Below are 22,946 nucleotides of genomic sequence, written 5' to 3'. Positions count from 1 at the left end.
AAGCTGGCTGTTATAAGCATGTCAACACTCAAACTCTGGCAGTAAAGAAATCCCTATTTATGTAGGCACAGACAACAGGAAAAAAAAATGAAAAAGAGAGCAAAGGTGCCAAGTTAAATATTTAATTGTGAATTGGCTCCAATTAATTGTCACTGAAGCTCCAGCAATTATCAATTAGTTCTGCTAAGGTCATGTGGGCAATTGCAGTTTGGTCTCCCTGTGGGTACGCTTATGCGTTACCCTTTTCCTTTTATTTTAGACAAACCCCCAGCTCTATCTGAGGACACGGGAAGATGGAGCAACCTAAGGCCAGGTGATTACCTACAGGGCTGGGGAGCATCAGCCCATGTCAGCAGCAAGAAGCCTTTTCTGCTGCTCTCCATCCTTTGTTGCCCACGCACCGCTCAGGTCCTGTTCTGCCAGCATGAGCATTAATTTCCCCTGAGGCTTTACGTGGGGCTCACCGCATGCCTGTGGGTGGCCTGACCACACTTGCCTACGAGTCAGGGGAGCTTTCCCAGTGCCTGCTCTGAGGGCCGCAGATGCCACTTTTTCAATGTACTTCTCATGCAGAACTGCAGGTGAGCAGGGCGCAGCTTTGCACAGCAGCTGAGGATGCTCAGGGCTTCTGCAAATCACATTTTTCAGTACCCAGAAAAAAAACTGAGGAGCTCAGAGCACTTGTGAAAAGCACAGGTTAAGCAATTTACTGACTCTCTAGAGGGATTCAGTGGTGAGGAGAGTGGGAATCTTTCAGCCTTGTGGTGTGCTGGCTTGGCTCCAAAATGTTTTGCTATTTCCTGCCCTATTGACTGTGTGTCTGCCAGTTCCCACTGCCGTCAAAATATAACTTCCTCATGCAACAGCCCATTTACTGTGCAACTCTGGTTGATGCCTGCAGCAAGCTCCTAAAGGAGATACTGCTGAGCAAGTACTTCTGAAGCCTTCTAAGTTGGCAAATTTGGGTGGACCTTTGCAGCGCTGGGGTGGTAAGGAAGCCATCTCCTGCCAAGGTAAAGCTGCGTTTCTGAGCTGCAGACATAGGAAATATTTTTTGAAGAAATAGTTGATAGACATATTTTTTTCAACCAGGTGCAGAAGCAATGGGTTTGCAAAAGCAGCTGGCTATAATTCTCCTCTAGAAATGCAGCCAGAGGTGGTAGATGCTCCACGCAGGAGATCTCCACCAGCACAGCTGAAGGCGGGTAAGGTCAGAAGCTGCTTTGAATACACGGTCGGATAACACAGGCCCAGAAACTTTCACATGAATTGTCGTTGCAGTTCTCTCTTTTAGTAAAATATTATATTGGGGTAAAAAGGGATATTTTTCTTAACTGTGTAGTTCCTCTTCTGGGAGGCTGAGCAACCGGCAGCACACGTCAACCCTGTCCGCTGGGAGAAGCAGCACCGGGTGGGACGGCGGGGGAGAGCGCAGGAGTGAGAAGGGGGAGCCCCAGAGCAGCCTCGGAGGCTGTTTTGGAAAAACACACATGGTGCGTGTTTTGCAGCTTTTGGCCGTAGCTGCCAAACCCATGACCAGTTGCAGGCCTGCCAGTGAGGCTGCTCCACTCCTCACCGTGCCGTCCCTCTCACCCCCAGCACAAATCCAGTCCTATTTTTAGTCACCCAGCATTTTGGGGGTCCGTCAAACAAATTAATGCCTGGAGGCAATCTGCATATCTGCCCCTGCCGGGAGGGTTGTGAGGAAAAAAAACCCCATCTCTTTATCTGGAAGAGATACAGCTTGTGAGGAATCAGCATGTCTTGGGAAAAATACATTCAGCCGAGCCCAGGGGTGCCCACCCACAACTAACACCCTCCTGTCTACCAGGTGCTATTCCCTTGGACTCCAGCAAGCAAAAAGGAAAGGCCCTTCCCAGCATTTTTGCCAGGAAGATGCATATCCCTGTATTGCTCTCCCTGGAGCCGCTGGCAGCCGGCTAGCTGGGTTGTTTATGTTATCCCAAGACAAAATCCCCCCTCTCTCCCCTCAGCACCACTAACTGCTATTCTTTAACTCCCGTGTGCACCAGCTTGCTCATGGACGTGCTCGCTTTCTTTTTAGCCCCGTTACATCAGCAATAAGCAATTCCAGTCTTTATTCACCTACTAATGAATTATACATTGATTATACAATAGAAGCTCTCTGCATCGATGGGCTGGGCTCTTGCTCTCTCACATGGCATCTCGCAAAGCGCAGCTAAGCCCAGCTGCGGCTCGGCCCTCTCTGATGCCCTGAGAAAAATGAACGTTCACTTTCTGGGCTCAGGAGCAGCAGAGCCTGAGCTGAGAAGAGGGAGCATCTGCACTGGATGGGGAAACCTGCTTGTGTTTGCTCTCCCTCTGCCATAGTTCTGGTGGGAGCTGATGCTGTCCTTCCCCACGGCCCCCCCCTTCCTCCTCCTCATTATATAACCTGACCCATCACCATAGATACACTGACATAAATATTTAAAGATGGCAGAGAGACAGACCGCGCAGAGGGGAACCATTTGTTGAGTTTATTAAAAACAGAAACTTCAGGTGCAGCTACAGGTCTCTGCTTGCCGCACCCCTCCTCCAAAGGCTGCAAGGCAAACGCGACCCCCCGGGCTATCACGGTGCTTTGGCTGAATTTGCAGAGCTGGGCACAGGGATTTTCGGATGAGCAGCACCCACAGAAAAAATATTCTGGAGATGTCCCCTTAGATACGTGGACGAGATTCTTAATATTATTTTTTCTACTCAAAATGAAGGCATTGTCTGGCTCCCCAGGGGTGCAGGCGGGCCTCTCCCGAGGCGATGGACCTCCACCTTCCCACTGCCATAGGCTAGTCCATGCCCTGCAGCTTGCCCTTGCTCAGTCCCTGCCTTGAAAAACAGTATTGCGGGGTGTTGGCTGCCTAGGAAGTTAATCTTGTGCGCTCCGGGACTATTAGCCTCCCGCAGGATGAATTTCTGAGCTTCTTTTTATGCATCTCCAAAATGTTCTATTTAAAGATTTTTGGTGATGCTGCTGTTGGAGTTTTTTTTTTTACCACCACAGGTAAATTGGAAATCCAGGCTATTTCTGTCATATTTTCCACCGAAAATAAGATGCGGTGGTTAAAAGCTAACTCGGACCTCGCTGCAAAATGACGTGCATTTTATTCCCATGGTTGGTCCATCATTTTTGTGCTGGCTGTGAGGAGGGCAGGGGGATTGCCACACAAACCCAAGACATGCAGCCAGAGTACCATGTCAGCGGCCATCCCACGGTCCCTGGCGGATGAGGGACTCCCATCTGCTCTCCCAAATCTCCTGGACACCCTGGGTGTTAGGTGTTTAGAGCCTGCCTTGATGCTAGTCATTTCACACCCTGGTCGCCAGCTCTCCAGGCACACGTACAAGGTGAGGAGGACCCAGGTCTGTCCTCTCCCTTCATCCCTCTCCATCACTTTTTATAAAACACAAGGGTTTTTTTTTAAGGTGGAGCTGCTGGAAGGCTGGCAGGCATCTCCCTGTGAGAAGCAGTCTCAAGGTCCCCAGGCACTGGGCTCACTGAGTCCTGCTGGTAAGGGACTGCCGGCTAAATCTGGGGCCGGGAGGCAGCTCAAGCCGCATCTGCTCTAACGGGCCCTGGTGAGTCATACCCACAGATGTCAGCTATGCCAAAACCCACAAGCATGACACTGACTTTTATAAACAGGTTCACGAAAAAAAACCAACAACCCAAGCCCAGCAGACAGAGGAAAAACACTGCAAGCGCCTCCGCTCTCTGCTGCTTCACTCTGCCCGCAAACCCAATTGCGAAAGCAAATTCAAACGGCCACTCGGGGGCAGGGGGATTTTTTTATTTGGGGTTTTGGAGCCTTTTTTTTTCACTTCTTTAGAGTTTACTTTTCTCTTTCAGTGATGCAAGGCTTGGGAGGTAGGTAGCTTCTTCACAGACCTGCCTGCAGCTGGCTGCTCTGTAAACGACTATGCATTAGTATGGCGCACTGCTGAGCACTCGAACGGAGCCTATCCTCCTAGAGAGGGAAGTCATCAGCCCTATTCATAGCGCTTACACTCAATACCAGCTTGTGACACTGATACATGAACTGAATTTGTGCAAATCAGTTTTACTTATTTATACAGCAGCATTTTATAAAGAGCTGATAAAGCCGCTGAGAGTCTTTGAAACGCGGTTCTGGTACTTTATGGACTATACAGCAAGTAGTACAGACAAATGAACACATAACATCTGAAATCACATGCGATCTTGGGAAACAGTACATGTTATCTTAACACTGTGCCACAGTGGTGTTTTTTTTTCTTTCTGTACATTAAGGTCAAAGTTTTCAAATGTACCCAGCTGCGCTGCTTTAAAATAACCAACCAAACAAAAAAATATTTGGACGAAGCTTGAAATCCTTTTCCATTTCCAAGTTTTGGAGAGGACTTTGTTGGTACGGCCAGATGGGTGAACCCAGTTTAGACTGTAACTGGGAGCTACTCGATGCAGGAGATGGTGGGGCTGTGCCCCTGCTCCCCCTACCAGAGCCACATCTGTACCTGAGCCTGGGGCAGTACGTGGCTCCAACACAGCGTGAAGGAAGGTCCCAGAAACAGGACTGAAAAGGTTTATTTATCATTTTCCATTTTTTTTTTCACTTCCCAACAGAAGAGAAAAAAAAGGCAGAAAGCAAGAAAAGAAAAGCAACAGTGACACAAAAAAAAAGCAATCCCGAGCTCCCTAGAAGTAGTTTCAATGCCAACTTTGTGGCAGTGATTGCAGCTGGGGTTGCCCGCTCTCTAGTGCACAAAAGTTGATTTGAGAGTTGTTTTCCTTCATAGCTGGCAGGGCTGCCGCTGCTGAAGGCCTTATCGTTTTGCAGCTGGTTCCTTCCTCTCCCTCGCACAGGTTCTCCAAGTGGCGCCTCCGAGAGTTTTCTTGCAAACAGCCACCTAAGTGCACGAGAGGCTCCTTGGTTCATGTAGCCTCCTATCTTCAACCTCTCCATTTGGTTGGGGTGGGTATTTTTGTTTTAATATTTATAGCTGGAAAGGATGAAGGTGCAGAATAACAGACGTTGTGGGATGCTATGATGTAGCAAGTGAGCAGCTTCAGGATCCTGCCGTTATCCTTTGGATTGATGAGCAGGGGCCACACAAGATTACAGCTATTGCCATAACCAGATGGGTCGTACTGATAATTTGGGATAGCAGTTACATGCATAAATAGCCTTGTGAACCTCTGGCTTCATTGGTAAGGCTGGATGAGTGAATGTGGCTTAGCGACAAAGGGTTTATGCATCCATGGCAAGCCTGCAATCAGGGACGTACTCAGCATAAGTAATTGAGGAACAGGGCCAACTTCTATTCATCCCCAGAGTGCCGTGTGCTGTTACTGAGGGGCAAAGAAGGGCTTGATGAACATGACGGAGCCCTGGACCAACTCATCCCCGCAGGCAACGGGATGATTTTGGAACAAGTTGACTCATTTTCAGCATATATGTGTAGGAAATGTGTGCTTCCCTAACAGCACATTGCCGCTTACCGGATGCATGGCAGGGAAGACTCCATCGAGTGTGAAAATGTTCAGCTCAGAAGCTGCTCCCTGAAATGCTTTCACTAGAGGAAAGTGCCCAGGCAGAAAGAGGGCAGGTTTCCACGTACAGCGCTGCAGGCGGGCGCTGAGTTCATATTTAGCATGGTAAGGTCCCGACCTTCACTGGAGCTGCTGGGTGCTGCCTTTACCAGAAGTCCTCTTATGCTCTGATTATGTGACTGACTGTCCTGCCCCTACAAGAAGCGTATGAGCTTGCCAGAAGCATAACGTGGGGTGAGAGCAATTTATATTTCTAGGGATGAGCAAGTGGGCCAAAGTGGGTTTCGGCCAAAAGATTGGGAAATTTCATCGTGCTTCTGTTGCACAGCCTTGATTATTTTTAACTAAAATTTAACTAAAATTTCTAAGCCATAATGTGAGGCTTACTTGAACTGTCAACACGTGTGACCCAAATCTCTTTGGTGGGCAGCCCTGAAGCCCCCCAGATGCTCATGCGACCCAATAACCGAGGGAAAACATCCTGAGTGGTTCTACTGAGCTTGATGCAATTGCTTGCAGTAATAAAGCCACAAGCTTAGGCCAAAAGTGTTTGGCGGATCAGAGCTTAGGATAAAATAGGAGGGGGAAATGGATGAGGAAATGCTTCTCTGAATTTCAAACTGCAAGTTTTAATGTAAAAATCCTTTTATCTATTTTTTTTTTTGGGGGGGGGTTGTCCCCTCATGGATGCACCCTAAAACTTCTGTATATAGAAAAACAAATCCTGCCGCACCCTGCACCCATTCACAGAGATTTCTCCCCTCACCCCAGGCTGCCTGGTGAGGTTTAGGGGACGGCGGTGAGGTTTAAGAGACGGTGGTCAGGTTTAGGAGATGGTGGTGCCACAGCCCCCCAACACCCCTCCCCGTGGCTGCCACTTGCATGTAGGAAACTCTTTGTTGTGAGCCGCTCCCGGTAGGTGGGAAAAAGAGAAGAAAAAGGGGAAAACAGACAAAAAAAAAAAACACAAAAAAAAGAAAAAGAAAAAAGGTAAAAAAAAGGCAAGAGAAAAGAAAAAAGAAAAAAGGAAAAAAGGGGAGGAAGAGGAAGGAAAAAAGGAAAAAAGAAAAAAGGAGAAAAGAAAAAAGACAAAAGACAAAAGGGGGAGAAGAGAAAAGAAAAAAGAAAAAGGGAAAAAAGGAAAAAGTAAAAAAGGCGGGGAAGGAAAAGGGAAAAAAAAAAAGAAAAGGGAAAAAGAAGCAGACGGCCCCAGGTTTCGGGACGGGGTGAGGGGCGGTGCGTGCCGACCCCCGCTCCCAGAGCAGGCGGCGGGGCGGGGCGTGCCCGGGGGCGGGGCGTTCGGGGCGGGGGGCGGGGCGTGTTATCTCCGCCCGCGCCGCCGCCGCCGCCCCAGCCCCAGCCCGGCCGCAGAGATTGAGGGGAGCCGCCGCCGCCGCCCGCCTCGCCCGCGCCGCCATGGGGGTGGAAGGCTGTACCAAGTGCATCAAATACCTCCTCTTCGTCTTCAACTTCATCTTCTGGGTGAGCTCCGGGACGGGGAGGGGGGGGCTGAGCCTCCTCAGCGCTTTAAATAACGGGGTTCCAATATGGCTCGTCTGCCTGCGCCTGGTTTTAACCTCTTCCCCCCCCTTCCCCCCCCCCCCGCCCAGTATTAAGACTTGCTGCCTGGGATATGCCTTAGGGGTTGCTTTTTTTAGGGGGGGGGGTGGTGTCTGCTTATCCTTAGCTTTTTTTTTTATGCATGCATATATATGTTTATTTGCACATGCATATCTATTTTTATATATTTTTATATCGATATATATATATAGAGAGAGATGTTTATACGTATCCTTTCTGAGCGGAAGGGCGGGGGTTGCCTTGCTCCCGCGCGGGGGGCAGAGCTGGGGTGGGGTGGGGGACCACAGCGGGTCGGCGTCCCTCCCCGAGGGCTGCCGCTCCCAAACCCCCTGTTGCTCTGGGTCTGCGCTGGGGAAAGCGGCGTTTCTCAGCCAGCCGAGGAGGGGAGGGAGGGAGGGAGGGAAGGAGGGAGGGATGCTGCCAGGCGGAGGGAGGAGAGGCGCTGGTCCAGCCGTCCGCCGCAGAGGAGCCGGAGAGGAGAGGGTGTTCAAAAAATATGGGTGATGGGGGCTGGTTTTGCTCTTGCCGCCCCGAGAGCTGGCAGGGAGTGGACGGGGCTCGATGGCCCTGGCACCGTGTTGGGAGCCGGCCTCGATGCCTGCGTTTTGGGTCGTGCCCGAGCTGGGGACCGCTGCCTCCACCGCCTGGGAAGTTATTTTAGGATGCAGATTTTACCCAGGCTGGAGAGGTTGCCTTTCCTGAGAAAGTTTCTCATGAAATAATCCATCCAGACATGCGGCTAATTTAGCAAAAAAGCAGCGTATCCCAGTTTCCCTGCAAACCAGGTTTGTCCCAGTTAGAAACACCCTCCGGCAGCGAGGGGCTGGCGTGGCAAGAAATGCTCTCTCCCTGCTCCTGCGCCCGGGAGCAACAAAATGTGCCCAAGCAGGCTGCTTTTTTTATTTTTTAAATAGGCTATTTTCCATTTCCCCAAATGCTATTTTTCTCGCAAGCAAGCCTAGGCCCACCCCATGGAGGCAAGGCACCGCTTGCTGAGCACTGGCTGCGTGGTCAGGATGCTCCCCTTTTCTGACACCCCACTCTGTTGATGAGGAATTTGGGGTTTTTCTTAATGTTTGCTTGCAGCAGCAAACACAGCAAGGAGGGCTGGAGAGGTGGGGAGGGGAGCAATGCCTTCCAGAGCAAACCCTGCCTCGGCACCTGGAGCTACTCTGTGCGGCTGGAGCCTTCGCCTGCCGCCTTCTCCCTGGGGGTGCACGGTGAAGCTCTTGGGGGGGGTCCCCACCTCTGGGAGGTGTAGGGCTTACTCCTGCATGGGAGCGAGCACTGTCAAATCCGGCCTGATTTCAGGCCTCTTCGCCTTGTTTCTGAGTATAACACTGACCAAGGGAGAGATGACGAGCTTTGACGACAGTGGTGTTAATTGATACCTGATGCGTTGCCAGCTGCAAGATGAATGCGGGACAGTCCTGGGTTTTTTTCTTTAACCTCTTCCTCCACCCTTAAAATGGCAGGACGGAGGCGGGTAGGCTTTTCTCTGAAGTGTTGTTCCTTCCGAGTTATCACGCTTATCCCAGGACTTTTTCTTCCCTTCTGGTCCTGATTTCCTGCCATTCTTGTCGCTGAAGCCGCCGGGTGTGGATGTGAGAGAGGAAGGGTCTCCTGGGCAGCAGGAAGGATGCAGGGGGCTCTGCACAGCCACCGCTCCTGAGCAAGCTTGCTCTCCAGTATGTGTTTGCAAAACAGCTTATCTTTTATAAATGGGCATTTTGGTTCCAAGAGGAATAGCTGATCCGTTTAATTTCCCTGTTAGGACTCCTGGTGCCTTGCCCTACACCTTGGAGGGAGCCTGACGCCTGCTCCCTGTGAGCGTTGGGGGGAGATGCTCCAGCTCCTCCCAAGGAGGGGTGCCTGTGAGTTGGGACCTACCAGCTCCCCAAAATGCCTCCCAGTGCTGGGCTTGCCTGTGGCCAGTCCCCTCAGACCACCTCCTGTGCAGATGGGGAGCGTGGGCTTCGTTAGAATTAATGATGCTTTCTGCGAGGCTGACCAGCTGAAGGGTGGTTGAGCACCAGGTCTTACGGTTTTCAAGCCCTTTTGTGTTGTTTTTTAAACCAGTAGTCGAGGGGAATTTTAGGTTTACCACCAAGTGAACATGGTTAGCAGCCAACCTTACATCCCCAGCTGGGGAGGGATGCCTTGGTCGCCACTGTAGCATGAAGGTCGTTTTTACAGGGTGGCATTTAAAGGCTGGACGTGGTGCTGAGCACCCTTGCTGCAGGGTGGCCGTGTCGGGACCCCAGCTCTGACCCCAGAGAGGTGCAAGATGGGCCCCTCGTGACCCTGTGGTCCTGCCAGCTGGTTAGCATGCAAGGGCTGCTGGGCTCCTCATGCTCATTTGCTTATCATTTGCCTTGCACCCAGCTGAGGTCGGGCGCTGTTGATGAAAACAAGCAGGAGGCAGAGCCCAAAGTTTGGCAGATGCTGGATCATGCTGCATGGAACTTGCTCCAGCGCCTGAGAGGAAGAAAGGAAGCAATTCTCAGCCTTAGCTGTGTTAACAAATAAGAAAGAAACTGATAACTTTTTAAAGTAGTCCTGCTGTCCTGCCAGAGTGTCAATAAACTGACACCCCTCTGGCTTTGCCCCCCCCCCCCCCTTCCTTCCCCTGGCAGTGCAGGGGGAGTTTCACAAAGCTGCTGTGTTGAAAAGCAAAAGGAAAAGGCGGCCTGGCTGCCAGCTACCCGGGGCGCCTTGGCAGCCCTCTCTGCCCAAGATGTTTCGTTTTTATTTTATTTTTGGTGTTGTTTTTCCTTTGTGCATGCATTTTTGAAAAGAAGATGGCAGGCTTGCCAGGGTTACCTGCTCGGTCCAGGGTGGCTCTCGAGGAGGGAGCAGCGACCACCGCATGGACCACACATACAAATGGGTGCCCATCCCGGGAAAGAAAGGGTCCCTGCATCTTCCACAGCGGCATCCACTGACTGAAGCAGTGGAGGTTGCCACGGGCAGCACCTAGGGATCTCACCCAGTTACTAAAACACAGGGCTGGTAAGACAAAAGCTTTTCTGTGCTGCAAACTTTTCCTGAAACCTTGGGGTGGCCGGTGGCGAGGTGATGCTCTGCTTCCCTGCCCTGTGAGAGGGTGCATTGCTGGTACCCATTACTGGGTGGTTTTGCTGGTGTGATGGGCAGTCCCAGCTCAGCCTGCAGCCCGGGGCGGGGCGGGGCTGGGCATGTGGCAGGGTGGAGCTGCTTCTCCATCCCACTCTAAGTAGACGACCGGACTTCGACTGCTCTCCTGAATTACCCGAATCTGACAGCAGAGCTCAGCGCATGGGGCTGAACTGACCACCGCTGCAAAGAGTCCCTGGAGAGGCCAAAGGAAGCCAGAGAGCTATTTTAAAATGTAATTAAACATAACCAAGGAGAAATTGGCTTGCTTGGAGAAGGATCACCCAGCTTATTAGCTAATACAGCCCGTGGCAGCCTTCCAGATCTAGAGCACCGCTGACTGCCCTACCAGAGAGGTGTCTAATTAAAAGGAAGAGCTTGCTCCTAATGCCATTTTCCAGGCACCACGTAACTCTTTTCTTTTGCTTGTCTTGAGGGGATGTGGTGCAGTTGGGGTGCAAAGGGGAGGAAGGGCAAGAGCAGAGGGAAGGTGGAAGTGAAAGTCTGTCTCAACAGTGGTGATCAGAAGAGAAGGGGTGGAGGAGTCGAGTATTTTCTTGTGCAACGCTGGAAAATCTTACTGGCTGTCCCCTGGAGTCTGCAAAGTGTGCACAAAGATATTTGGCTTTGGTGACGGTGGAGGGAGGTGGCAGCTCTCTGTGGTGGTGGTCCCATGGTGACAACTCTGCTGAATGCCTCGTGTCCCTCTTGATGCGATGAGGAGGGAGGCTGGCTACTGCTATTCACAGGTTTAAACGGAGAATGGAAGAGCTGGTGGTTCATGCAGCGCGCAGCTCAGCAGCACAGGTTTGAAATAACTCCCTGGACTCACAAAGCAGCTTGCATTTTGTTTCGGGTGCAGGCTTGCACTGAGCGCTGCTGAAATGCTGTTAGGGATATCGGCTAGCAGGCTGCTCTGCTGCAGAGCGCAGGGTTTGGTTTGCTTATTGGTCTCCAATGACTTTCAGTTCAGTATCCTGGGACGATGTACAGGCAAGTGTATTTCCATGTGTGTTTGACCCTGCAGCTATTTAATGCCTGTCTTTGAAGGGCAAGGGAGAGGTTTTCTTAGTAGGCTCAGTACCTGGACCCAAGTTTTCCTGCTGATGACTCTCTGGGATGTGTTTCTGGGCTCTCTGTCAGGTGAACACAATCCTACCATCACCTACGAAACCTCTTCTGAAGTCTCTGCATGCCGAAGGTTATTTAAGCAGGTCTTTTGAAGAGACCAGTGCCCTGCCCCGTGGGGGTACCCAATTTCAGTTAATTGGGCTGCACTGCAGTTGCACGGAGGGAGCGTCGCTGGTGGCTGGAGGGGGGATTGCTCTGTTTTCCTGAGGTTATTCTTGTGTCAACCACTGTAATGCTTATCTCCTGCAAGAGCATTAACCCACATACGATGCCTTGAGAAACGCTTTGATCCTGTACTGTGCAAGTGCCTTTCACTGTATTATTGAAAAGGGAAAGCAGTTGTATTACCGTTGTAGTTAAATGCTTATGTATGGGGCCAAATTAATTTTAAAGCAATATCTGAAGTTGTTTTCCTTTCTGCCGAGGGTGATTAAACCCTGCTGGTAGATGTAAATGTACAGTGATACTTCTGTCCGCGGTGGGGATCAGACTGTGGCAGGCAAGGAGCAGCCTGCGGGCTCAGTGTTCCCCGTCGGAGGACCCCACTCCTGGATTTTGGTGCCAGATTCCCGCTCTCCTCCCGTCCATCAAGCTTTATTTGGCCTCTGGTGTGCTGCTCCTCAGGAGTGTTCCTCTGGACCTTGTTTTGAAAAGCCCTGCAGTGTTGTGGGGCTGGTAACTATAGGCACCAGCGGAGAATTTTGCCCTGGCCGGCGGCTCTATTAATAGCTGCTGCTAGAAGGTGGTGGTGGCCGCGCTGCTGGGCGCAGAGCACAGGCTGCCTTCTTCCTCCTGCCTGCAGAACACCAGGCTCCTCGCAAACACCCTTTCTGCAATTCCTGGGCAGGCCTTGCCTGCAAGCTTTCAGCCTGACCTTTGGTGGCCGCCAAGCGCGATCGCTGTGGAAGGCAGCGGAAAGACCTCGCCTGTGCTTTGCAAGAAGAGTCCTATCTGTTGCTGCGGTTTGCAAGTGCCTGTGCCGAGGTCGGCAGAGAAGCTTTTATGTTGTATGGCTGTCAAACTGCAACCGCATTTGTCTGATTTAAGTCACTTCCCCTGCTTACACCCCCCCAAAAAGTCTTGCAGGGATCCTGACGTGTTGGTGCTCCAGGGCATCCCACAGCCCACCCCGACAAGCAGCACGGGGGAGACCTGTAGTGCTTCTCACCTTACAATTTGAAGTGAATTTTTGGCGTGAAGTCCCACCATTGTAACATGAAGACCATCGCAGCATCAAACCGAAGTTCCCAGATTCATGGGCTGCTGTTCAGCTCTCAGCCCACTGCTGCACCCCGAGCCCTTTCAGCACTTCCACAGGGCGCATCTATTTGCAGTAGGAAAGAAATTCAGCTTCTGCTTTCCAGGAAGCAAGGTGCAGGGTGCAGGCAGGCTTGGCGCTGCCTGTACGTGTGCGCCTGCCACCAACGGTCATGTGCTCCTCTCCTGCTCGCCTCGGTCCTCGAGGTGGTAGTGAAAACCTGTAAGGTCCTAGCACACATCTTACAAAGGCTTGTGTTGCCCTTCCAAAGGTAATTTCCATCAAGTTATGAATCTCTAGCTCCTCGGTTTTTTCCCTACTTATGCTAGGTGAGGTGACAAAATGATGTTTCATTATTTACACTGCACATATTGGAGAATATGATATCTGCTGCTCCACCTAGAGACCCACAAATGACCTGGGATCAAAGCACTCAACCCCAAATTAGCAATTAATTCCTGGCCATGCGAGGGGCTTCTTGCGTGGCAAGATGCTTCAGCCTTGGTCCTTCTGTGCCCCAGTTCCCCATGCCTAAAAGGAGGGGGATTCAGTTTTACTCCATCCCGGCTGCTTTGCAGGTTGTGCTGGAGAGGAGCTGTGGGAAGCCCTGGTTGGGCTCCCCGAGTGGGGTCCGGGTGCCGCCCCTGCAAAGGGCTCAGCTTCCAGGCGGTGTAAGGGAAGCCGCAAGCCTGTGCAGCATGAAAACCTGTTAAAAATCTCTAATCATCTACCTGAATCATAAACCAGCTAAAATCCATTAAGCTTTCTTGGCACCATCCTGCTTCTTGTAAGTAACTGTGGTATTTCACAGGCATCGCAGTGCGGGCTCCGCCACCGGCGTTTTTGCAGCAAGGCAGGAGCTTCTCCCGGCCCGGGGGCTCAGGCGGGTTGGGAAGCAGCGTCCCAGTGGCAGGACCAGCCGTGGCTGCGGGAAGCGGCGCTGCTAAAAATACAGCATTGTGAAACTGCTGGCACCTCCGTTTCCCTCCTCCGCCAGCTTGAGCCGCAGGATGTCTGCTTCGCTTTGACATGCCTGGCAAGCCCCCCTATAGCCAGGATGTCTTCCTCTTCCTCCTCCTCCTCCCCCCCGCCAGGAAACCTATTTTGGAGAGGGGCGGAGGGAAGGGAGCAGGAGGAAGAGGGCTGGGGGCAGCGGAAGGGACCGGGGGGGTGATGCATGTCCTGGCATACATGAGTGTCTGGGGAGCAGCAGGCAAAGGTGGGGGCTGCTCGGATACGGGATGCCCTGCATTAAGGGGGGGAACAGGGACATTTCTTGCACCCCTAAATCATGGGAATTTCTTGTGGAGGGGGGGAGTGACTAAGCCATGAAAGACAGGCTTGTTCCCTTGCCCCACAGCTGGATCTGGGAAATTTTAGGGTGAACGGCATATCGGTTGGTGAGGCTCAGTCCAGGAGGGAGCCCCACTATGTGCACAGTGGATGGGGCAGCAAACCAGGGCTGCACACCTGCCATCATTGTGATGCTCAGACGGTGATACCCCATCATGTGGGGTACCACCCTGTTACCTCTCAGGGGGCTGGGAAGCTGCCTTTTCCTTCCCCTAAGCAGCATCTGATGGGGGCTTTCCCCTGTCATGCCAAGCGGGAATGGCGTCCCTGCAAAAAGCAAGCCTTGGGCAGGCAGGATCCAGCTGGAAAAGTCTGGCTGTCTGTGGAAGAAGCAATAAATCTCTGGAAGCTGGAAAATAGCGGTAAAGAGGAAACGCTGGAGCATGCTGTGCCGCCTCTGCTGTGCCGGCAGGCTGCTTGGGGCGCAATCTCCAGGGTCGGCCCCATCCTGGGCAGCACTAGTGATGTGATGGGGATCCTGTACTGTGGACTGGGTGCCCCTCTAGGCTCGCGGTGGATATTTGAAGGGGCAGGGAAGATGGAGGAGGTGTTATTTTCATCAAGGGGTTGTTTTCTTTTGGGATTTGGGGGGCTATGTCTGTGGGATTTTATTTTTTTCTTTTAATTTAAACAAAGGCATACAAAAGTGCAGGTAGAGGAAGGCAGCAGAATGAGAACTTAAAACACGCCAGAAGTGCAAGGCTGTAAAAGTAGCTGAGAAAGCTAGTAGCACTTAAAATGCTGGAAAATAATCTGGATGCTCCGAGTTGGCGTCTGAGCAGTTGCTTGTTTCAGCGGCATCCACCTCTGCAAGCACCTTCATGCTGGCAGGCGAAGGGCTGGCTGGGGAGGTCAGCTTGTGGAAAGCAGATCTAAGAGTGATGCAGTGCTGGCGTTGATGAAGTTGCAGCTTTTAGATTACTGCTTTCATTAAAGCAATCCCCAAAAATTTAAATGGAGAGCTGTACTGCACTCAGGGTATATCTGCAATGAGTGATGGCCCCAGCCTCTGAGACATTACTGTCTGGCTAGCCGGGCAAGCACAGAGCAATGAAGTAACCTGCACGAGATTGTGGATACCTACAAGGGAGAAAAAAAGGGATATTTAATGTATGAGGATACACAGCCTGGAGACCAGCTGCCATCGGTGGTTGGAGCTCTTCTTGCTCTCGTGTCAGCAAACAGCAGCGATTGTAGGATGGGGAGGGAAGAAAATACCAAGCTTGTATCTGGGACAAGTTGTGTTAAAAATGAGATTATTCCAAGCAAGCTGCAGTGGAAGGCAGGGTTACTGTGGCGAGCCGATGAGGTTTTCTCCCTCTTGTCGTCTTTCCTTTGGGAAGAAAGATGTCTTAATTATGTTCTGTGCTTCTTGGTGGTGGAAGGATGTATGGTTTTCATGGAAAAAGTTACTCATCGTAGCCTAAACCCTGTTTTCATTAGTAAGTGAACGTTGCTTTCTCTTAAGAAATCCAGCTGCTGTTGGATTAAAACTTCCATTCGGAGGTCCTCTGTGCTCTGTTAAAAAAAGCAAATGGAGTCAGGCAGTGCGGAAGGGACAGACGTGGGGTGTTCCTGGAGCGCATTCGGGCTGAAACCGGGAACATCTGGAGATGGTTCAGCTGGCTGCCATAGGCAGACCTCGCCGCTGGGGTGGGTTTGATGAGTCAGAAGAGGCTCTATCCCTTCAGCCGATGCTCCCAAATGATTAAGAAATATTTTGAGGATAGCTTGCAGCCTGCTTTCAGTTCTGTGTTGGGCGTTTTGGGGCAAATTTGATTGGAAAGCAGCTGCTGCTCCTCGCACTGGTGTCACCCCAGCCTCGCCGTGGGTGGCAAGGGGGTGTTGGGGTGGGTACTGCTGAGTGCAGTGGGCGGTGTGCCAGGGCAGAGCAATGTTTCCTTGCAGAGGGAAAACCAAAACAAAAAGGGCTGCAGTCTTTTCTTCACCTCTCCCAGCCAGCACAGAAACACCAGTCTTCCTCAGGGTCTCTTCTCCCCTGGGAGCCACCGAGAGACCTTTACTTTAGGAGTGGCACTGATTAATTTGGGGACATTCTCCTTCTCCCAAGAGGATAAACACGGGCTTCATTATGCCCTCAGACAATGAACGAGCCATGCCAGGCTGGATTTGGGTAACTTTCTGCAAAGCCACAAGCTGCCTTATTTGGAGCTGGATTTGAGCATGGACCAGCTTTCGTGACTTTTCTGCATAGCCAGTGTCTGGAGAACCTTGGGCTCTCCCAAGTGCGAGAGGGATGAGGGACTGTGCCGGCAGGGAAGTTGCATTGGTTCTGTGGGAGAAGTGTTAAAAGCTGATTGTTTTGGTGACAAATTGTGAAAAGGCTTGTAAAATCTTCCCGCCCTCTCCAGGGAGCTGGTGGGGATTTTCTTCCTCTGGTAAGTGGAAAAGCCCTGAGGTCAGCTTGCTCTGTGAGTTTTGCACAAATTGTGTGGTTTTGCCCCAACTTTGATGGCACGCCTGTAAAAATCTCTTGGCTGGGATTTGCAGAAATGAGCAAGGAGGAGAACCACCAGCTGACCTCCCGAGGGGCAAAGCCAGACTCCCACCAACAGCCTGTCTTGCAGATCCCAGTCCTCGTGCGTTCACCGAGGCTCTGCTGCGCTTGCACAACCAGTGACTTTGCACTTTTACTGAACAAACTTTTTTTTTAATGTGACCTTCATGGTGCCTCTCATGCCTGTAGCCGACCTGACTCAGACCCTTTTGAAAAAAATTGTGTTTCCGCTTCTGTCCTCTTTGGTAGTTATCTTCCCTTTTTTAAGACTAATGGCTTCAAGGATTTAGGACACTCAGAATTAAACTGGCATGTGAACAGGTTCTTCCAGCCTTTCACAGAAGTGATACTGAATTCTTAAGGGTTTGTTTTTTTTTTTTTTACGTGTGGTTTTTTATTTTCCCCTCTCATGGTTTTAAATGGAAGGGGGGGGGGGGTCATGGAGAACACAGTGAGTCCTGCTGGAAATGCTCTCGCTCAAGTTCCTCTCAGTGACACCTTCCCCGCTGCAGTGCCCCAGTCTGCTCCCATCCTCCACTGCCATTCTGCACCCCTCCCTGGAAGAGAAAACAGTGAGGAATTCAGTCATAAAACTTCCCATTATTTGGACATAAATATTCCTGTGGTAGGCTGGGTTGATGCTCCATACGCTGAACATCTCCCATGTTTGAAGCATGTTTTTATCCTTCCTGTGGGGGCTCCGTCATGAATGTCTGCATGCACACGTGTGTGCGAGTACTCTGTTCTTCTGCTGGACAACAGCGCGGGCAAGGCAGCGGTTTCAGCCTTGTTGGCTCATAGAGCTGCTCAGCTCTGTTGAGCATCTTCATGGTAGCCTCCAAAAGCGGTGTGGTTGTGCCTTGGCCTGAACCAAGGCTTTGCTCTGCTTCAGTCCCTGTATTAGGACGTTAAGGAAAGCCATACGTGCCGGAGGAGTGGGAGAGCGTGGTCCCAGCTCACAGCCCACCCACGGGGACCTGCGTTACAGTTTCTCTTTTTCTATCACGTTATGAAATTAAACAGGCAGTGAACTGAGCAGTGGAAGTGATGGTCACAGGGGTTCCCGTGCTCATGGGACACCTTAGAAGAAGACTAGATATTAATCAAAGTGATGCTACGAGGGCAGCTGGTGTGAATCCTTGTCTGTCCCCTCCTGATGTGGGACATCCCTGAGACCCATGGGGAGGGGAGTAATCGGACATAACACAAAGATGCTGCTGGAAATGTTACCAAGTCCCATTGAGTGTGGTTTCTTAATCTGTGTGCTCCTAAACACTGTGCTAAATGTCAAGATGTGGACATCGTGAAGAGTGTGTTTTGGGGGGGTTGGAGGCATTTTGCATCCCCTGTGAGTGGGTGCAGCGGCAGTTCAAAGCCACAATGTCTCTGCTCTTGCTCTGCATTACTAGCAGTTTTACTGCCTTTTGGTGTCGTGCTGGTTGGACAAGTCTTGCCCGAGGCAGAGCAGCTTTTGGGGGTGCAGAAAGCTCGGTCCCACTAGGTCTGCTCAGGCTGGAAGCTTGACCCTGGATAGGAAGTAGTGTGCACGCAAGACTCGGGGCAGAGGGAAAAACTGACAGTCCCCCCACTTTTTGAGCCACAGTCTCCTCGTCCTTCCTACCCAGTTCTCGGCAGATCAAACAAAACCCAAACCCCTGTTTGTATATCACAGAGAAATGAAATGGGGTGAAAACAGCCTGTTGGGAAAAGGGAGTAATTGGGGCTGATCCTAACTTCTTGAAAAGCTCTCCTAAAAGCCTCAGTCACACATCTCATGCTTCTTGGGTAAGGCTGAGCCTTCCATAATAGAGTAATAAAATAGCTCTTAGGAAAGAAATCACCTGCAGGAACTGGAAAGGGCTTTGCACATCCGCAGAATGAGGGGTCTTCTCATAAAGCAGGGAAGATCGTGTGGCTCATGTGGTATGGGGCACAAAGCATGTTGCAGGGGTGGGACGATGCTTAGGAAGGATGTTCTTGTACATGAAAGGAGTAAATAAGAATTTGCGGAAAGATGAAAAGCAAGCCTTCTGCTCCCACCTGAAAACTGCCACGCGGGGTCCGGGGCAGCTGGAGCAGTGGGTAACGCCTGCTTCCCTCTGCTTTCTCCCCAGCTGGCTGGAGGCATCATCCTGGGAGTGGCCCTGTGGCTCCGGCATGACTCGCAGACAACGAATATTCTCTACCTGCAGCTGGGGGACAAGCAGGCCCCCAACACCTTCTATGTCGGTAAGTAGGTCTGGGGATGCTGGCATTGCTGCGTGGGCGTTGTGCCCCAGGGTGGACCGCAGTGTGCCCAAAAGCAGGGTGGGAAGCTCTGGGTAAGCAGCAAAGAGGTTGGACTAAAAATACGTCCTGCTTCCCCCGTACTCCCCAAAATATCCCCTGCCATGCCAATCAAAGCGTTCATTAAATGTTGGCTGTGGCCCAACTGCAGAATCCAAGGTCACGGCAGCTAAAAGTGCAAAAAGACATGTCGTGGCATAACAAGTTTTCTCCAGTGCCATTATCCTCTGCGGTCTCCCCCGGAGCACGTTTGGGAAGAAGGGGGACTTCTTGGAATCGTGTCTCGTTTCCTATCCAAAGGGATGTAAAAGTAGCTGACGGAGTGGCTCGGCGAGCTTGTGACTCATGTTCTCCAGGAGGGACAGGTGGAGCCTCTGTGTGTTATGGTTAAGCTTAGCATGATTTTTATTAATTTGACAGCATGCTGGCTTGCTGGGATATGAAAACCCCTATTTTTGCCCTATTCTCCAACAATCCATCGCAGACAAGGGGGAGCAGCTTGCAGGAGGGGCTGGCTGCCAGGCAGGGGCTTGGAGTGCAAGCTGCTGGGGCTGCGGACCCATCTGATCCAATGTCCTGTTCTCACCTGTAGCTGAAATTACCTTCTGGAAAGGGTTTTCCTTTGGTTTTCCCTGCTTGCCCATGAAACGGCATGCCTGAGACCTCTCCCTGGCTGTGCCTGGTTACAGTAGATGCTCCTGCTGTAAATAGCAGTGGGTTTTCCTCTCTTGCTGTCTCCCCTCTCCTACCTCACACTCAGAGCTGTATTTACAGCATTTCCACTTTGTAGATTTTTGATTTTAAAAAGAGAAAGGGGAACTCTTAAGAAGTTAAACTGTCTCCAGCAACCAGCCCAAACATCTCCTTCCTTCTGGGGGCCAACAACTGATGTCTCCCTAGTTAACATATTTCTCCCAAAACCTGCGGGACCTGGAACGCGGGGGCCGAGTCCTCCCCTCCCGGCTCTTGGGCATCTGTTATTCTTCCACTCTTTTTTGTTTTTGTCTTTGTCCTCGGCCTTTGCTATTTAGAAGGCGATGGGGAATGGACCGCGGGTCCTACCACCACGCTGGCTTTCTGACGCTCATGAACGGCCCATGATTTGATGCTGGCTGTCTTTTTAAAGTTATATTCAGCAACGCGTCGGCCTGGATTCCTTCTGGCAGCTGTAATTTCCATGCAGTAATAACAGCAGAGCATTTCTTTCAGCTGCTGCCTCTCCCAGCCAGCCCTCTGGAGTCTGAAGGCTGGGATTTCTTTTTGCTTTTCCTTTTTTTTCCCTTCCCCCCCTCCCCCCCCTCCACAACCAATACTCCCTCCTTTTTCTTCTCTGGCATCCAACATACACATGCACACAATGTTCCTGCTTCGGGAGCGGGAATCTCTCTGCGGTTGGCCTCCAGAGCTGGTTTCCCTGTCCCCCCCCCCCCCCCCCCCCTTGCAAACCACTTTTTGGTGTCTGGCGCAGGGTGCTGGTCCCAGGATCTGTCAGGAGGCTTTTAAAGGCCAGCCAGGCTTTGCCATGGCGCTGCAGGACAGGGGGAAGCAATAAAAACTGTCAGAGGAGGAAAACTTGCGCTGTGGGGTTTGTACTTGGTGAGGAGGCGGAGTGGGAAAGCAGCGCTTTGGTGTCTCCTGGTTTCTCTCTCTGTCCTTTCCCCTGCCCTAAAGTTAAAGCTGTTTTGTAAAGGCTGTTTTCCCAGGATGTCTGTGTGTTACAGGAGAGGAAAAATAATTAACACAGCTGGTCAGTGTGTGGGATTTGACAGCAATGGGGAAGTGGGAGAAGGAGGATGTGGGGACCAGGGCACCTACTGGCGTACCAGGTGTGATGCTTATCTGCCTTCAGCCTGCTGCAGGGCTTGATCTCTCCTCAGAAACAAGGCAGGTTTTCACCACGGCGAGCTGACGCTCAGGTCTCTTGGTTGCAGCTCTCGTTCGCGGATCAGGCTTCCTCCAGGCCAGAGTTTGCTGCCAGCGAAGGGGAGAGCTGCTTGGGAAAGAAAGGGTCCAGTCATGCAAGGGAGCAGGACGAGAGAAGCTGTCCTTGCTCTCAGCTTTCCCTGCAGCCGGATGGCCGCAGGCAGCTGCTCTTGCAGCCTCTGCAGGCACAGGCAACTGTTCCCCTGCTCACCCGTCCAGCCCGCGAGGAGGGAGCTCCTGGGGTTGGGATTTCCTGCAAGTGGTACCACCCCCCCGGCACTTTGGCACGGCATCCAACGAGTTGTCTTGTGAGCTGGCTTGGGAGGGTATTAAACGAGCTCTTGTTCGTGGGCTTTTCCTCAGCATGGCTCGCAAACCATCTGATCCCCTAACCACTTGTTGCAGTCTTGGCTTTTGGCACTTCCATTTTGGCTGTGGACCCAATGCTCCAGCAAATGGCAAGTTAACCGCTTCAGCGCTGTAAAGACCGAGCAGTACCAGGGATGGAAATAGCTGGAGCACCATAGTTTTATGCTTTCGTGACTATGAAGGAAAATACTTGTTCTTCATCAGAGCTAGGCTTATGTTCTAATATGCATTTGTTTGCTTTTTTGTAGTTGAAAAACTAAAATCCTTCTTGCCTCTTGCCCTTGCATAACACTGTGTCTGAAGTGCTCTGCATGTCTGGAGGCCGGGCAAGGTGTTGACAGCAGGTCAGAAAACATGCTTCAAGATAGCTAGAGGCATTGATAAGTTGGATGCTAACAACTGGTTAACCACTTCTTAGATATTTATTGACCCTACGCATAAAGTACCATTTTAAAAAAAAAAAAAAAAAAAAAGCGTGATTCAATGAGTTATGAGAGCCCATGGGAAGAGGCTGAGCTGGTCCATCCCTGCGGATACCAGTACAAACTGGAGCAGTCTGATCTCTCCACAGTAAGTTGGTGCTGCGGTGTCACTGGTTTTAGGAGCCCCTGGGGATCTTGAAGAGGCAAGTGACACTGGACTTACTGCTTTTGCCCCATCTCGGTTTCATCTGGATTTCACATTTCCCCCCTTGCTGGGCTTGCCTGTGCGCTGGGAGCATCGCCGGGCACTCGTCCCCGCTGCTTGCCCTTCCTGTGCTTTCCCTGAAGCTGCCCAGCAAGCAGTGGAGCGCGGCAGCCGGATGGTCTCGGCTTCGCTCTCGCCCGCCAGATCCAAAATAGGAAATCTGTGTCCAGTTGCTCGCAGCAAGTGACAGGGCGACATGACCCGCAGCTCTAATTAGCTCAGCCCTGGGAGTGGGGCCAGCAGCAAGGAAGAGTGCAGAGGCATCCAGAGCTGGGGTGCAGTTTTCTGTGTAGCTTTGGGGGTGAGGAGCGGGTTGGTTTTGCTTCTGTTTAGTTTTTTCATGTTTTATTAGTAAATCCTCTGCTGGCCAGTGTCTCCTCCCCGGAGCATGGTGGCACGGGCCCTCCTTGGGAGGGGTGTAAGGTTTCAGACAGGCATGCAATGGTGGGTTAAACTTGGACACAAAGGCTGCTGCTGCCGCTCCCTTTTTCCACCGTCCTGCTCAGTATCGCTGCCCCGATAGAAAGGCAACAGGTTTTTTTATTTTGTTTTTTTTTTTTTTTTTCCCCATAGCAATCAGGCTGATGATTGTGGATCTGGCTCCCGAGCAGGTCAGGCAGCGAAGCCTGGGGGAGGCAAGGGGGAGACAGCTAGGGGCAGCAACGGCTTCGGGCTAATTTTAAGGTCATGATCATGCCTGCGAAGCAGTGTGCTGCGGTAGCACTGGAGGGAAGACTGGCTAATGGGAGAGCAGGCTCTCTAGTGAGGTGAATCACAGACTCTCTTCACCATCCTGCTCCGTACAAATACAATCCAGGATAATAATTTCTGCCCTGGAAATGAGTTCAGGCTGCTTTTCATGCAGACTGGGCTGGAAGAAATGGGCCAGAAAGCACAGGGATTCTTTGAAGTCTTTCTCGCAAACGAGTACGCATCCGAATTGAACTGCAATCACATCTGCACACTTGTCCTTGAAGTCAGTGCAGTGTCTATCACTGGCAAGCTTTCGTGGGTGTCCTCAGGATTTTTGGAAGTACTGTCGTGAGGCTTTGCTGGCCTCAGGGGGGTCTGACCCTCGCAGAGAGGAGGGACTGCCGAGCAGCAGTGCGGGACGCCTGCCTGAGCTTCCCCAGGGCATGCCTACGGACAGTATG

The 22,946-nt window shown here is 51.5% G+C and overlaps 1 protein-coding gene across 1 annotated transcript in view; it reads left to right on the top strand.

The window, feature by feature from the left end:
• The first annotated feature begins 6,899 nt into the window (after nt 1–6,899).
• Nucleotides 6,900–22,946, top strand: part of CD81 (CD81 molecule) — a 36,638-nt gene continuing 20,591 nt past the window's right edge. The window contains exons 1-2 of the mRNA XM_076344180.1: nt 6,900–7,033; nt 18,642–18,756. Coding sequence (XP_076200295.1) covers nt 6,968–7,033; nt 18,642–18,756 — 181 coding nt within the window. The 5' untranslated portion in view covers nt 6,900–6,967. The remainder of the gene's footprint in view (nt 7,034–18,641; nt 18,757–22,946) is intronic.

This window comes from Aptenodytes patagonicus, chromosome 7, assembly GCF_965638725.1.
Source record: "Aptenodytes patagonicus chromosome 7, bAptPat1.pri.cur, whole genome shotgun sequence".
Classification (NCBI taxonomy): Eukaryota; Metazoa; Chordata; class Aves; order Sphenisciformes; family Spheniscidae; genus Aptenodytes; species Aptenodytes patagonicus.
Note: the sequence above shows the minus strand (reverse complement) of the source record. Positions and strands in the feature narration are given on the sequence as shown.